The sequence below is a fragment of the Protomyctophum parallelum genome, assembly GCF_964188405.1.
Source record: "Protomyctophum parallelum genome assembly, chromosome: 7".
Lineage (NCBI taxonomy): Eukaryota > Metazoa > Chordata > Actinopteri > Myctophiformes > Myctophidae > Protomyctophum > Protomyctophum parallelum.
In genome coordinates, this window is record NC_139705.1 from 6,184,162 (window position 1) to 6,198,541 (window position 14,380).

The following is a 14,380-nucleotide window of genomic DNA, read 5'->3' on the forward strand; positions in this document are numbered from 1 at the left end:
CCATTGGATGAGGAATGACCAAATTACCATTATGTTCAAATTAATAGTGATTCTATGAGGTATTTTATTCCATAAGATACTAATAAGGGGGGAAATGAAGCAGTCCTCCATTTGTACGATTGCCTTACAATTTAATATCAGCTTCAAAGAAATGGCTACATACTGTACAGCACAATTCAGTGTAGATTCAGCCTGGGAATTAACTTTGGGATTAGATTTCTTAGCATTCCTTCTCATGGTCGATTGTACTAGGCATAATTGTAATAATCAATCATTATAATGTACAATATTTGTTTGAAAATATACCTCCTTGAGAATTATAGCTGCTCTTAACAAAATAATTGCTTCTTCTGTTATATTTCAGATTCTATTTGATCAAGCCCAGAGATCTGTCAAGCAGCAATTGCACAACTTTGTGAAAGAGTAAGTAGACCTCAAGATGTGACATTTAAAATTCAGCAAGGTTTTGGAGTTCAGCTTGTATAAAACATTTAACACAAGTTCCGCATTTTAAGGGGCTTATCGGTTCCTTTTAACTTTTAACCTATTTTTATGGTCTGAAATATTAAAACGTTAGACCTCTTTGCAGCCCAAATGTCTCACACTCCATTTTCCATCTTTCAGGGATGTCCGGAAGTTCAAGGATACCAAGAAGCACTTTGACAGGGTCCGTGAGGACCTGGAGATAGCCCAGGTGAAGAACGCCCAGGCCCCCAGGAGCAAGCCTCACGAAGTGGAGGAGGCCACCTGCACACTCAGCATCACGCGCAAGTGCTTCAGGCACCTCGCCCTGGACTACGTTTTGCAGGTCAGTGAAGATAACTTGCGTCTACCGACCGACCTCATTCACATGTTTTTTTTTTTTAAACGCAATGAGTGCCCACCTGGTGGACAGAAGTGGTGGCGCTTTGGTGCCACGTGATGAAAAGCAATCCCACTAGCGCAGACACAGTGCAGACGAGGCCCCCAGCAACCGTCCGTATGCAAACGGAGCGCTTCCAAAAAATGGAGAATAGCGAGGCGTCCTTATATCGATATTAAACGCCTTGGGATGAGTATGCTCGTCTAAAGCACCTCGCGTATTTATTTAATTGGACGAGTATACCCGTCCTTAGCATCAAATGTGTTAACCCATTCTGACCTGAGATCAGATTCTAAAAATGTCTTCTACATCCTGACAGTTTTCTGAAAAAGCCATGTTTCTGTGTCAGTCGTTCTTCGATTTTTCAAAAATAGCAGACCTACAAGCTCGTAGTGGCGCGCTATGAGCTTGTAGATCTGCTATTTTTCAATAGCTAAACTATAGCATAATGCTAACACCAAAAGGGGTTCCCGCCCCAAAATGGGTTAAGATGGAAATAAAATATTGCCCAAAATAATGATGCCAGAGATACTGAAGATAAGAGATTATCGATTGAGATTAGATTAAGTGACATAAAGGGACAGACGGACAAATCATGCCAGTGGAGATAGTGAAGTATCCCAGTGTTTCCATCAATGTCCATGAGTCCACCTACAGTACATGTACAGTACGTGACACTACGGTCACAGAGCCCTCCCTGGTCTATTTTTATACATTGTGGCTTCATTCTGCCAGTATGCCGTGCCCTCCTCATCATGACCATGATGACTGCCTGTGGGAACAAAGCCACTGATTCAGCGGGGTATGATAAACTCCCATTATCTGCTGGGCGAAGTACAACAATGTGCAAACACAGCAGCAAGATTTGTGAGCTGCTGTGATAGGAGAAGGATATCAAATGGAACACAACCACCCTAAAGACTAATCATTGTGTATATTCCTGCACTATACCTGCATCGAGTGATCTTGGTACATAAGACGTTGATCTATTGAAGATCCTGACCTTCAAAGTACATAATTTTTGTTTTGATTGTATTGCTGTATTGTTGTATTGTTCTTTCTGCTTTGGCAATGTAAACGTATGTTTTCTCATGCCAATAAAGCCCTTTGAATTGAATTGAATTGATAACCCCCCCCCCCCTCCCTTTCCATTCGGCTATGAAATATTTTACCCTTTCAAGTCTTAATCAAAAGTGTCTCAAGGCAGAAGAGGTCATGGCGTAATGCACCATAATGCACAACCTCATACAGCACATGGTCTTATTTGAGATGTGGTGCCCTATCTCGCCTTACCCATTATCCCTAAACATTTTTATTATTTAAAAACTTTTTTAAATATTTCAAATAGCCGATCTACAAGCTCACAACGTGTCAATGTAGACTGGCTAGTTGAACAATTTCAAAATGTTTTTCAAAATAGGACCCATAAGGCTCCATTTTCGCCGCCGCCGTTACCCGCGACCCTATCACTTCCCTTGTGTCCATTGTGTTTATATATGTCTAGTCAAAGAAGTTATTTGACTTAAGTTGGGCCAGCCATTGTGCGTGATTCCATTTGCTCGTTCCGTTTCATCACCCCATAGCGCAGCAAATGGGGTTTCACTTTCCCAAAATTTCATTTTCGCTTTATAACGTTCCGTAGAGACGGCCTACACGCACAATCTACTCGGTATATACCAAAATGAAGGCTTGAATTTTGATGATCACACAGCACTTTGAAATGTTAAAAACGAGCGAGATTTAAGCGAGTTGTGACTCAATGAAAAGACGAGTGTTCTTGGCTCTGTGCACGGTGGGGAAAAAAAAAAAAAAAAACGGCACTGGGCAATTGCACTGGGCAAGTGTGTGAGCTCCCAGCACACACACATATGCATAATGTAACGGGTAACAGGGGTGTTTTAGGGATTTAGACAGGGGGGTGGGGGGCAACAGTGACACTATGTAGTGCTCTGAGCCACAGACAGACCCAGCCAGGGACACACAGAGTGGTTGCACCACTTAAATAGGCTGGTATATATCCACTAGAGGGCATTGCTCAACAGTCTGTAATAATATCACAAAACATTTGACATGCTAAGAGCACAAATTCCTATCATATGTGTAGGAGCTATTTATGTTCGTGTGTTGGCACGTTAATTTGTAGTTCTGTGTCTAGACACTTGGTGGCTGGCATTTAATTAACTTTAATTAATGTCCCTGTGCATAGGAAGCACAGGGACACAGGTGCGTTAATTAGTGTGGGCAGTGAAGTGAGTGAAGTGGAGCACACCAGACAGATGACAAAGACACCGAAAAATACGGACAGAGTGAAGAAATTCCCTTTCCTGTGCATGTAATGGCGAGGTGTAGATGATTGAATTGATTCCATGTTTATATTAGACAATATTTGCTCATTCACATTCACATCTTCCTCTCTCTGCAGATCAATGTCCTCCAGGCAAAGAAGAAGTTTGAGATCCTAGATGCAGTATGTACCATCTCCATCCTAGTGTAGATGCACAGACTAAAGTATTACAATCTGAAAATGAATATGCAACACCTGTGAACATCTCTTGAATAACACAATCTTGTCTGTCCTCCCTAGATGCTGTCATTCATGAATGCCCAGTACTCACTGTTCCAGCAGGGCTACAACCTCCTGGATGAGATTGACCCTTACATGAAGAAACTGGCTGCTGAGGTGAGCAAAACACCCAGCTTCTTGCTCAGTGAGCTGTATTTCAGGGCTTGCGGGCAAGAAGGCGTGATTGGCAAATATTGACAGTGCCATTTGCAAACCAGTGCTGTTTTGTTTGTTGATGTGATATTCCGTTCAACCACTTTCAACCTGCTGGCATCCCTATGTTTGTGTCAAATCACTGATGATGTTTTCTTTGTTTTTTTTTAAATAGCAGATCTATAAGCTAGCTCACTGCTTGTTGATTGCCTATTTTTGCATGACACCAAGTATACAATTGTGGCTTACGTAGTTAATACTTTGGAGTGTCGAATGTTAAATCCATAAACGTACAGTATGTACCGTGTGATAAATTAAAAAGATTAGCGCGAGCTGCATCCATCTTTTACCAATATATTTCAGTTGTTGCATTGTGTTAATGAAGAGCAATGCTGTTTGCACAGTGAGCACAGTGCTGAAAAAAAAAGCAAGTCGATTCTTCATTAACAAACATTGATCAGACATTGATCATTATAGGCTTAAACCTCTGCTAGCCTAAACCATGCTTCTTGCTTACCCGCAATCACTCTAGCCCTCATGTAGACATTCACTGAGAATCATTTATAATAATTCCAAAATGATGAACTTCCCTGCATGAGCCTTGGGCAGAGCAGCACTTCATTATCAGTGATCTTTGTGCTCATTGTGGCCGTGTTTTCAGCTGGACCAGTTGGTGATCGATTCAGCGATGGAGAAGAGGGACATGGAACATAAACATGCAACGATACAGCAGAGGGTGAGTTACTGCACCGATAAATGTGAATGTAGTACAGTCAATCAGGCGATTCCAGGTGTTATACACATCAGATTCCCTTTACCTATGAAGCTGAACCACATAAACCCTAACATCCCTTCCCCCGGGAGGAACATTCACAGAAAATAGCAGATATTACAGTAGATCGGCTATGTTCGGTGAAGATATTTGGTACCCGTGGGAATCTGGTCAACAAAGCCTTAACTATCCCCTGGGAGTCAAGCCAACCAAGTATACTGTACGTTCTGTATGGTTTACAGTAAAGTGGTTAATTTGTTGTCCAAATCTACAAGCTCACAATGTGTCACAGAGCAACACCCCCATATGATAAATTATCTGGCTTATGTTTTTTCATATGTTCCTGGTTTAGTCCGATAGACGATAGTCTGATAGATGTAGATGTAAATGTGTGTTCAATTCAGACCAAGTCTGTCGCCTGGCCCAGTGATTCTGTTATAGCTATATAGGATTAAAGGTGACCAACCGGAGAGTGTTTGAGGCCAGATATCGATTTAACTGTTACATTTTAAGAGATACTAATCCAACTGGTTGTGGGTTACAATGATCAGCACATTAGGTATATCCCGATTCCCGATATACAAGCAGCAGTGCGTTGTCCTCTTGATATTGAGGTCACCCCCTTTACTTTGTGTAACTAGCGATCTACATCTTTATAGGCATTTTTATAAACATTGTCAAAAATGTCGACATTTGAACCACGCTATCCCCCTCTCAAGGTACACGGATAGTAGGCTGAATACATGTGTAACAGGACTTACAGTAAGTATAGGTTTACAGAAAGTTCCGGTAGGCTGTAAGGCTCCGGTAGGAGGTTGCACTGATGGCCACCTCGTTTACCAGTCTTTTTGTTTCATAATGAAGGGTGACAGCCATCCATGAAGGATTCACTCTTTGTTGTCTGTCTACTGAATTATTGAGGAGCCTCTCTCATCAGAGGGCCCTGTCCTAGGCTGCTCTGTACCCCAGGATAAGTGACCCATCTGTCAGACGACCAGTCAACCATACTGCCCTCCAGGTTCTGTGGTCTGGGCTAGAGGCTGCAGGAAGGGCCCAGGTCCTTATCGATCTGTTTTTGAAGCAGAGTAATGGCTTCAAACGGTATGGGAAGCCGTTTAGGCCATAAATGCATAGTCAACTCGCACATACATGTATACTTCTCTTGCACATACATATATATTGGTACTTCACTTGCACATACATGCATATCTCACATACACATACATGCATACTTCACTTGCACATACATACATTTAGGTACTTCACTTGTACATATAAATACTTCATTTGCACGTGTGTGCGTGTGCGCACGTGTATGAATGTATATGCACAAAAGTATGTATATAACAGGAAGGCAATTCCTGGAACAGGAAGCTCGCAAGATGGTCACATAATTCGCCAGGACACCATTTTTGCCATAACAAATGAATTTCAAATGAAAAGCTAATGGAAATGCAACAGTCAGGAACAGGCCTGTAATTTTTTTCTTTTTGCAAATCAATGTCTTAAATGGCAATAGAGACTTTGTTATTTTTTTTTTTCCAAAGTTTATTGAGATGCATCGAGTGCACTACAGAGAATGATACAGCTAGCCCTGGTCCAGGGCTTACAGCGAGTCTCTCTCTGACAGAGAGAGACTCGCTGTAAGCCCTGGACCAGGGCTAGATACAGCTAGCCGTGAGAGAAATTTCAGACTTCTAAATGACTACACTCAAGCCGTTGGCTGTTTAGCGCTATGTGATTAAATATTTGTAACTTTATTATTGCCATTGAAAAAAAAAATGCTGCTGTGACGATGATGATGATGATGAAGAATATCCGTCTTTATATAATTGGCTCAGTTATCAAACCATGACTAGTGATGCACCGAATATTCGGCTGCAGAAAATATTCGGCAGAAAATGGCTAAATATGCATTTTCGGCCTATTCGGTTTCGGCCCAAATAGGCAGAAAATATATCACCGAATAGTGTATGCAATTAATGCATTCAAAGAGCTGAATAAATGTTTTATGGACCCATAATAGTGATTATTATTTAAGTTAAGTTTTGCCATAACCATAATATAACATTTGTAGAATCAAACTCAGGTTAATGAGTTAAGTGAGGATACTAAAACAGCGATATTCAGTTACACTTCATACCAATGATACTGTGTGGGTGTAGGTATGTTAAGTGATAACCACTTTCAACATGGCATTATAGGCAAAAGCTTTCTAAATCTTTAAATTTTTCCAAACATCTACAAGCTTGTAGGTCAACAATCTTTGCTATTTGTTGTACAACAAAGTATTTATAGTGCTTACGTGGACTGGACTAGACCTGTCTGGCTGGAAACATTGTGGTTGCAAGGACTTCATTTCTGACCTTTCAGATACAGGACTGTGTCACAGTCATTACCAGGTGATTGAGAGATTATTTATTCTGTACTTACTCTGTATAAACATACTAATTTAAGTAGTGATGCCCCGAATATTCAGCCGCAGAAAATGTTCGGTTTCGGCCCGAATAGGCAGAAAATATATCACCGAATAGTGTATGCAATTAATGCATTCAAAAGAGCTGAATAAATGTTTTATGGACCCATAATAGTGATTATTATTTAAGTTAAGTTTTGCCATAATCATTTATTTTAAATAAATCAGGTAGCTTTAAGGTACGGCCATGACAGCAATGGTAGGAAAAAAGATGTATAATATTAGAATCATAAAACACGGGACGTGATGTTAAGACTGTCCATTGTGCCAATAGATGGTGTGGGCTCACATGAGATTGCCTTGATGTTCGGTATTCGGTTTTCGGCCAACTGTTTCCTATATTCGGTATTCGGTTTCGGCAAAGAATTTCAATTTCGGTGCATCCCTAACCATGACATTGTTGTCAGAAGCTCAAACACTGATTCAGATTGTAAGTGTAGTGCAATTCTTAAGACAAAGCCAGAGTTTGCAAACTAAAGTAGCATAAACACCAGCGCCATAACAAACGTCCCGAGGTATTTCTTTTCTCCCCGAGTTCTGTCGGTAAGGCTCAAGGCTTTTGTCACATGATAGCGCAGCTGATTCCAGGCATCACATTAGGGGTAAAAAGGTACCACGTGTATATAACAATAATAATAATTACAATTATTATTATTATTATTAATAAACCATAGTATTAATTAACAGGTTACATGCAGGCATCACTTTAGGGGTAAAAATGTACCATCGTGCGAGCTTCCTGTTCCAGGAATTGCCTTCCTGTTATATACATACTTTTGTGCATATACATTCATACTCTCACGCACGCACACACACACACACACACACACACACACACGTGCGAATGAATTATTTATATATGTGTGAATGAAGTATGTATGTATGTACAAGTGAAGTATGTATGTATGTGCAAGTGAAGTATTTATATATGTGCGAATGCAGTATGTATGTATGTATGTACAAGTGAAGTATGTATGTATGTGCAAGTGAAGTACCTAAATGTATGTATGTGCAAGTGAAGTATGCATGCATGTGTATGTGAGATATGCATGTATGTGCAAGTGAAGTACCAATATATATGTATGTGCAAGAGAAGTATACATGTATGTGCGAGTTGACTATGCATTTATGGCCTAAACGGCTTCCCATAAAACGGCACTCCTATGGTCAAGGGAGTTGTGTGTTTCTAAACATTCAGTGTGTCTCTGCCAGGAGACCGAGTTGGTTGGTGAGAGAGACACGGAGACTTGGGTAGTGTGTTTTATAATAATTCTGGGCGCAAATACCAATTTCACAGCATTACTCGTCTAACGCAATGAGACATGAGGGGAACATACAGTATATAACTTAGTGGGCGATTAGACTACGTTTCACAAAGGGGAATACACAAAAGACACTATGCATTGTAATGCAACGATGTGGGCAAAGGACACTATGCATTGTAATGCAACGATGTGGGCATGTAGATCTACAATTCTTTCCGAATGTTTGCCTATTTTCTCTGAATGTTCACCTATTATGACATTGCCATTGCCCACAATGGAGATGCTAGACTGCATGTGGTTTAGGCACACAGATTATTATATTATTATCCCTTCTGAACTGCTGTGTTGAACTGTGGGTCTATGTTTTCTTTTCTCTCCCTTCACCATGTTCTTCTTCTTTGTTCTGCCCCTCGGTCATCTCCATATACAATCTGCTCTCTCAGACACTCATGCAGGTGAGTTCTATTTTTATTTTTCTGTTAGTTTGTATTTCATGTACACATGGGTTGGGGATCCTTGACTTTACTACAAGAAGAGATCATTAGCTCATCTCTATCATGTTTCTCTCAAACTGTAGACTTTGAAGTCCAATCGATTGAATAGCCGGTATAAAACAAATCAGTTTTAATACCGCTCGCCTTGACCTAAATAAGAACATTTCCAATTATTATTCCACATTTACAGCTTCATGCACTGGGTGTTGGGTAGTTATATGTGTAATGTTCTCGTCTCTTAGATTTTGTTTTGTTCATTTTTTTTGCCCTCATTAATAAATAATAAATTAAGCTAAAATAGTTAGCAATTTAGTACTGTATAGATTTTACTCTTGGTTGCTGTCTCTCTCGGCTCTCCTTTTGAGAGTTTTTACGTCACAGAATCTTTGTTTTCTTCCTTCTCATTGGTCCATTGGTTCAATAAGACTTGTGTAAACCTAAAGAGGACAAAAGGGACATCTCTCCCACAGCGAAGTAGACCGCAGACGGGGAGGTGACGTTCTCCCCCCAGACTGTCAGTGTAGCTGGCTGAGTACACAGTACATAGAAAGCCCTCAGAAAGCCATTCATTTTTAACTGGAGGTTTAATGGAGAAGTTCTGTTCAGAGCAGGGTCAACCGTCTAAGCAACTTAAGACAAAACAATGCAGCTGCAGCATGTCCTTTTGAATTTATCGTTCACATCTTTGAGATTCAAATTACAGATCACTACCTGTGCTAGTAAAATTATGATTTCGGGTGCAGTATTTAGTTTAGACAGTTTTTGGTTTTTAGACTAGTCATTTGATTAGACCAGTCATTAGTCCTACAAACTACAACCTATCTCAAACCCTCACCCTAAACCTAACCTCCCACGGGGCAGCACACCTAAACCTAACCTTAACCCATGTCTAACCAATGACTAGTCTAAACTAAGTATGCATCCTAACCTCCCACGGAGCAGCACACCTAAACCTAACCTTAACCCATGTCTAACCAATGACTATTCTAAACTAAGTATGCACCCCATAATTTCAGATGTTGTTTTAAATCTACAAATTAGATTAAAACTACAACACAGTATGTATACTGTATATTATAGAGGTTATGCGCATGCATAAAGTGAATGGCAAATCGAGTGGCAAAGTGAGTTTAATGTCGTTTAATTCAATCAGATAGGACTTTTCTGTTTGCATGTATGAACTGTCAAGGCCAGAAAGTATCTTTTTGCCACTCTGTAGGCGTTCATGCATAACTTCCGGGTTTGATTATTATGTCACGCGCATACCATGTTAAACGTCACTCTGCTTTTCACACTTTCTTCATTCATTTGAAAGTTTTAAGTCTATTCATATAATATATTATCCTCCTCTCCACCATCAAATCGTATGGAAGGTGCAGACAGAGAAAGGGCAGAACTATGGTAAAATGAAATCTCTTTTGAAGAAGACCCTGGTCCTATTTCATATAATTTCACCAATTTATTTGGGCCTGCCTGGCTAAGGTGGGAATTGTGTATGCGTTTGTTTTTGTCATGAGTGGCGAAAAAAGTATTTTGAACGTCATGTGGGGTAAGTAACCGGCGAGACAGGAGATGTAGGCTACAAAAATGTATAGCATTACACTGCAGGCATCGTGAGAGACAGAACACCAACAACACAACACTAGTTTACCCGGAACCGGAAACGCTAGTCTAACCTGCGCCCTTCATCCTCATCATCCTCTTAAAGGCACAATGCCCATTGGTGAATGTCTCTACAAGTCTCTAGATGTGGGTCACCACAGTCTCAATGAATCTGTTGCCATTCTGTGACTTGGCTATCCAAGTGGACAGGATGTGTTTGGGATTAGAAGAATGGGTTTGGGCAGACGCCAGGCCAGTAAGAAAGGTGGGCAGGGTCCACGGCAGCAGGCCAGTTCTAACAGATGCACCTTTCGAGTCTCGACACATTTATAGGCGGCAGCATCCTCAGGACAATAGGCAAACATGTCACGGCAGACTGTGTAACCAGTGGTACCAACTGTGCTGACCACTTTGTGGCAGTGGGAAGCCATGTGGCATAGCCTATAGGAGATGGATGTGTACACTACACAACCAGGTGAAATGAAGACTTGGAATCTGTTTTTGAAATCTGTAGGTCATCTATTTAGACACCATGGGCTGTTTGCTTGCATGTTCAATTATACACTGATGTTCAATTTCCATCTCTGGCGTTGGGTCGTTAAAAATGGATGGTCTATGTTGTGGGCTTGTACTGTACACTGCCTTCTCTGTTTGACATATTCATATAGTCTTGTGTTTTCTATCTCAATTTAGGATATAAATTATAGCCTTGAATATCTTCTTGTATATTTGAGAGGTTGGGGAATGCAGTTGTTGCAAGTTTGCAATTGGCATTTCTCTGCATAGAAAGCTAATAAAGGCTTCAGTAGTGTTTACTTGGTGAACTTGGGTGCTTGCCAAACCGATCCTCTCAGGGTCAATAAAGGACTGAATCTGCCCCTACTTCAACAGGGGAGGTGCATTTAGGGAGTGGTAAAACTGAAGCAGGCTTTATAGGCGTCAGGCTCCCCATCCAGTCTGCATGTGTCCGGGTCGAGGTTGGTTTACAGTACTAACGTAGTCCACTATTCTTCCGTTTTGGTCCCGACAGGGATACATTGGCAGCTGTATGGTAATTAGTTCCACAGAATGCAGCAGGGGCAGGTGGCTGTAGTGGAGAGCAGACATATCATCAGTGGAATAGCTGAGCACAGTGCGTCGAGTGCGACTCTCTGCGTTTGCACTTCACTCCGAGTGCCACGGCTTTTCAGCAGAGAGGAGTTATTGGATCTCCCACCATGTCTCCACAGAGATGCTTCTAGTCTGAGTTGAATTCTTGCCCTTTTTCTCTTTTTAAATGATTTCTTCTTCCTTTTTTCTTTTTTAAACCTTTTTTTTCTTCTTTTCGTTTGGGTATTTTTTTCCAATGCTTTTGGAATATTCTAAACGTTTGAAAATGAAGATCTTCGGGAGATGGGACTGTACTCTGGTGGGTTGATCTGCTGATGTCTTGTGAATTGTTACCGCTGTAACTTCATTACGTATTTATTGCTAGAATAAGTACCATAATGTCTAACAGGACTCGAGAGTGACCAAAGAAGAAGTAGTTGTAATGCTGGAAGGTTATCTTTGAGATACAGTACATGTTACAGTATGAAAGATACCCAATGTTGCTCCCTGTCTCTGTCCCTCTCGTTTGTCTCTCACTCTCTCCTTATCTTTTCCTTTATCTCTCTTGCCTTGCTTCCTTTTTGGTCAAGAATGTCCTTACAGTTAACACTGCTGTACTGCTGTGTGTATTTATGCCGCATGTCAAAAGGGAGAGTTGGAGAGTGTGTTGTATTATTTAACACATTAAAGAACCGCTACATGAACATGTACTCTGTTATATTGAAGCGATTTTCAACGCCGAGTGAAGGTCACTTTCTGTGCCGGTCTCCCTAGAAGCCATTTTAACCTGCTCTCTTAAGACTTTGGCTTAAAAGCATGAAGTGTGTTTGTTCAGAGTTCAGACCTGAATGTCTGACTGCTTTGAAGCATACAGTTTGAATTGACTGTGGTGGGAAGGTTCTTGTCCCCTTTACACGGCTTCATTGCGTGCAACGGTGAAACCTAATTTTCATTTCATGCAAGTCAATGTTCTGTACTGGCTGTACAGTACATTGGGAGGAAAGGGTTTAACATTTATTTTAATTAAGTCTCCGTACATTACGTACTTCTGGTCCTAAAAGTGAAACATGACACATGGAACATTATCTCAAGTAACTACACTGAAAAATCCTGAGTTTCAATTGAACTGTGAGAGTACACAAAATGGACAAGTAAGGGTACATTTTAGTAAGGGTACTCTTTCGGTTAAATTGACATTCAGGATTTTATAGTGTACTATTGTGTGTCCCCCCCTTCAATTATGAGATATATTAGAGACATTCCAAATTACGGTGGCCTCTAAGCCTTAAATAGGTACCTGTCACGTTTTGTTGTTTAGCATTAAAGTGTTAAGTGGTCTGTATTCTTCCCATCAGGGTTGAATTATGATGTTTTTACTCAAATTAGATCCTGTTTATGTAATTTCCATCACGGGTCTAAGTTATGAAATGCCATGGTGAATCATCCATAAAGATGGCATGCAATGTGTACATATACACAACCTAACACGTGACTAACTTCTACATGATCGCACAATGTGTGACGCTTCTGCTCGTCGTATGGATATAGTACTGTACATGCAGCACAGTGTACAGTACTATCAAATGCTACAGTAGAGGGATACTGGGAACGACGCACATTGCACTAACATGCTGTTTACGCTATGGAAAGACGAGGGTATTATGCCTACAGGTACAGTTACAGTACGAGGGACTCATTAGTTTATTTTCTTTGCTTAAAAAGAAGTATGGAGACTTTTATTAATTAATTAATGCAAAAATAGTCGATCTAGAAGCTTGATTATTTTTGATGTGGGAACCAGCAATACAAAAAACTATCAATCAGGCTACCAGTTGTTTATTACTTGTTTTATGCCGTAATGTGTGATGTTTTCTATAAGAACCAGGGTTAAAGCGTGTGTGTCTCTCTCCTCTCTGACAGGACTTCTCCTATGACGACTCCAAGGCAGAGTTCAACGTGGACGCCCCCAACGGCGTGGTGATGGAGGGTTATCTGTTCAAGAGGGCCAGCAACGCCTTCAAGACCTGGAACAGGTATGGAGGCTTCTGCATACTATTATATGTACACCGTCAAATCCTTAATGTCAATTAAGGATAGTTACAAATGGATAATTTGACTCTGTCTATTAGTAACCCAATGGCGCAGTAACATGACTGAACCACAAAGAAAGAGATGTCGGCTCTATTATGGAAATAGTTGTTTTATTATACTTCCTTGTCCTGAAGTGATTTTGTGTAGCCCTTTGTCATTCCTATTCAAATATACTGTATAATTTCCTGCCCATATACTGTAGCTTCGAATGGTCTGCTGGCAGATCTACGGTGTCCTGCATTTGACATTCGATCCATTAAAATACCAAGTTATTGCTCTTCCCAGCTCCCCACGGACCATACTTCCCCTGTTTTGCTTTCATTGATGCACATCTACTGTATTCGGCCACTGTCTCAGACAGGCTGAGGGGGGTCAGGATGTGGAACTCCACGTTCTTCTCACAGGGTCAGAATATTGCACTGCGCGGCGGAAAGCCTGTTCCGCTCAATGATGCTTTTTTTCTTTTTCTTTTTCACTTGATCATCATCGGCGTCTAGGGTGACATCGGTTCACCTGCATGCTCAAAAGCCATTCCCGTGCATGGATATCGATCTAACGCGAATGTTTTATTCATCTCTCTTCTCACTCTCTCTCTCTCTCTCTCTCCTCCCCGCCTGCTCTCCCCAGACGATGGTTCTCCATACAGAATAGTCAACTGGTCTATCAGAAGAAGCTCAAGGCAAGTCCATTTCTCCTCTGGCTTTCAGCTGAGTGGTCCCCGGGGAGGGTTGGAATAGGATGAGTGCAGCTTTAATGGGGTTGGAGATGTGGGGGGGGGGTCTATGAGAAATGGAGGCACTGATGCTTTAAAAGTAATGGAGACATTCTTCGCTGATATCCATCACCACTCACTTGCTCATTCACCCTGTCGGTGTGTGCAGTACTGACGTAAACCTCTAGGGGAAACTGCATTCCTTGAGTAAAGAGCTCCACTGTAAATCCTCAATGTTAATGTATTTAATTACGGTACTTTTTAAGATTTTCAAGATTTTTCATAACATGCGAAAACACAG

The 14,380-nt window shown here is 41.0% G+C and overlaps 1 protein-coding gene across 1 annotated transcript in view; it reads left to right on the forward strand.

Moving 5' to 3' along the window:
* Nucleotides 1-14,380, forward strand: part of LOC310862228 (arf-GAP with coiled-coil, ANK repeat and PH domain-containing protein 3-like) — a 72,114-nt gene that overhangs the window by 41,440 nt on the left and 16,294 nt on the right. Inside the window, exons 5-12 of the mRNA XM_083770004.1 lie at nucleotides 365-423; nucleotides 625-808; nucleotides 3,285-3,329; nucleotides 3,447-3,542; nucleotides 4,240-4,314; nucleotides 8,535-8,546; nucleotides 13,197-13,309; nucleotides 13,995-14,046. Coding sequence (XP_083626130.1) covers nucleotides 365-423; nucleotides 625-808; nucleotides 3,285-3,329; nucleotides 3,447-3,542; nucleotides 4,240-4,314; nucleotides 8,535-8,546; nucleotides 13,197-13,309; nucleotides 13,995-14,046 — 636 coding nt within the window. The remainder of the gene's footprint in view (nucleotides 1-364; nucleotides 424-624; nucleotides 809-3,284; nucleotides 3,330-3,446; nucleotides 3,543-4,239; nucleotides 4,315-8,534; nucleotides 8,547-13,196; nucleotides 13,310-13,994; nucleotides 14,047-14,380) is intronic.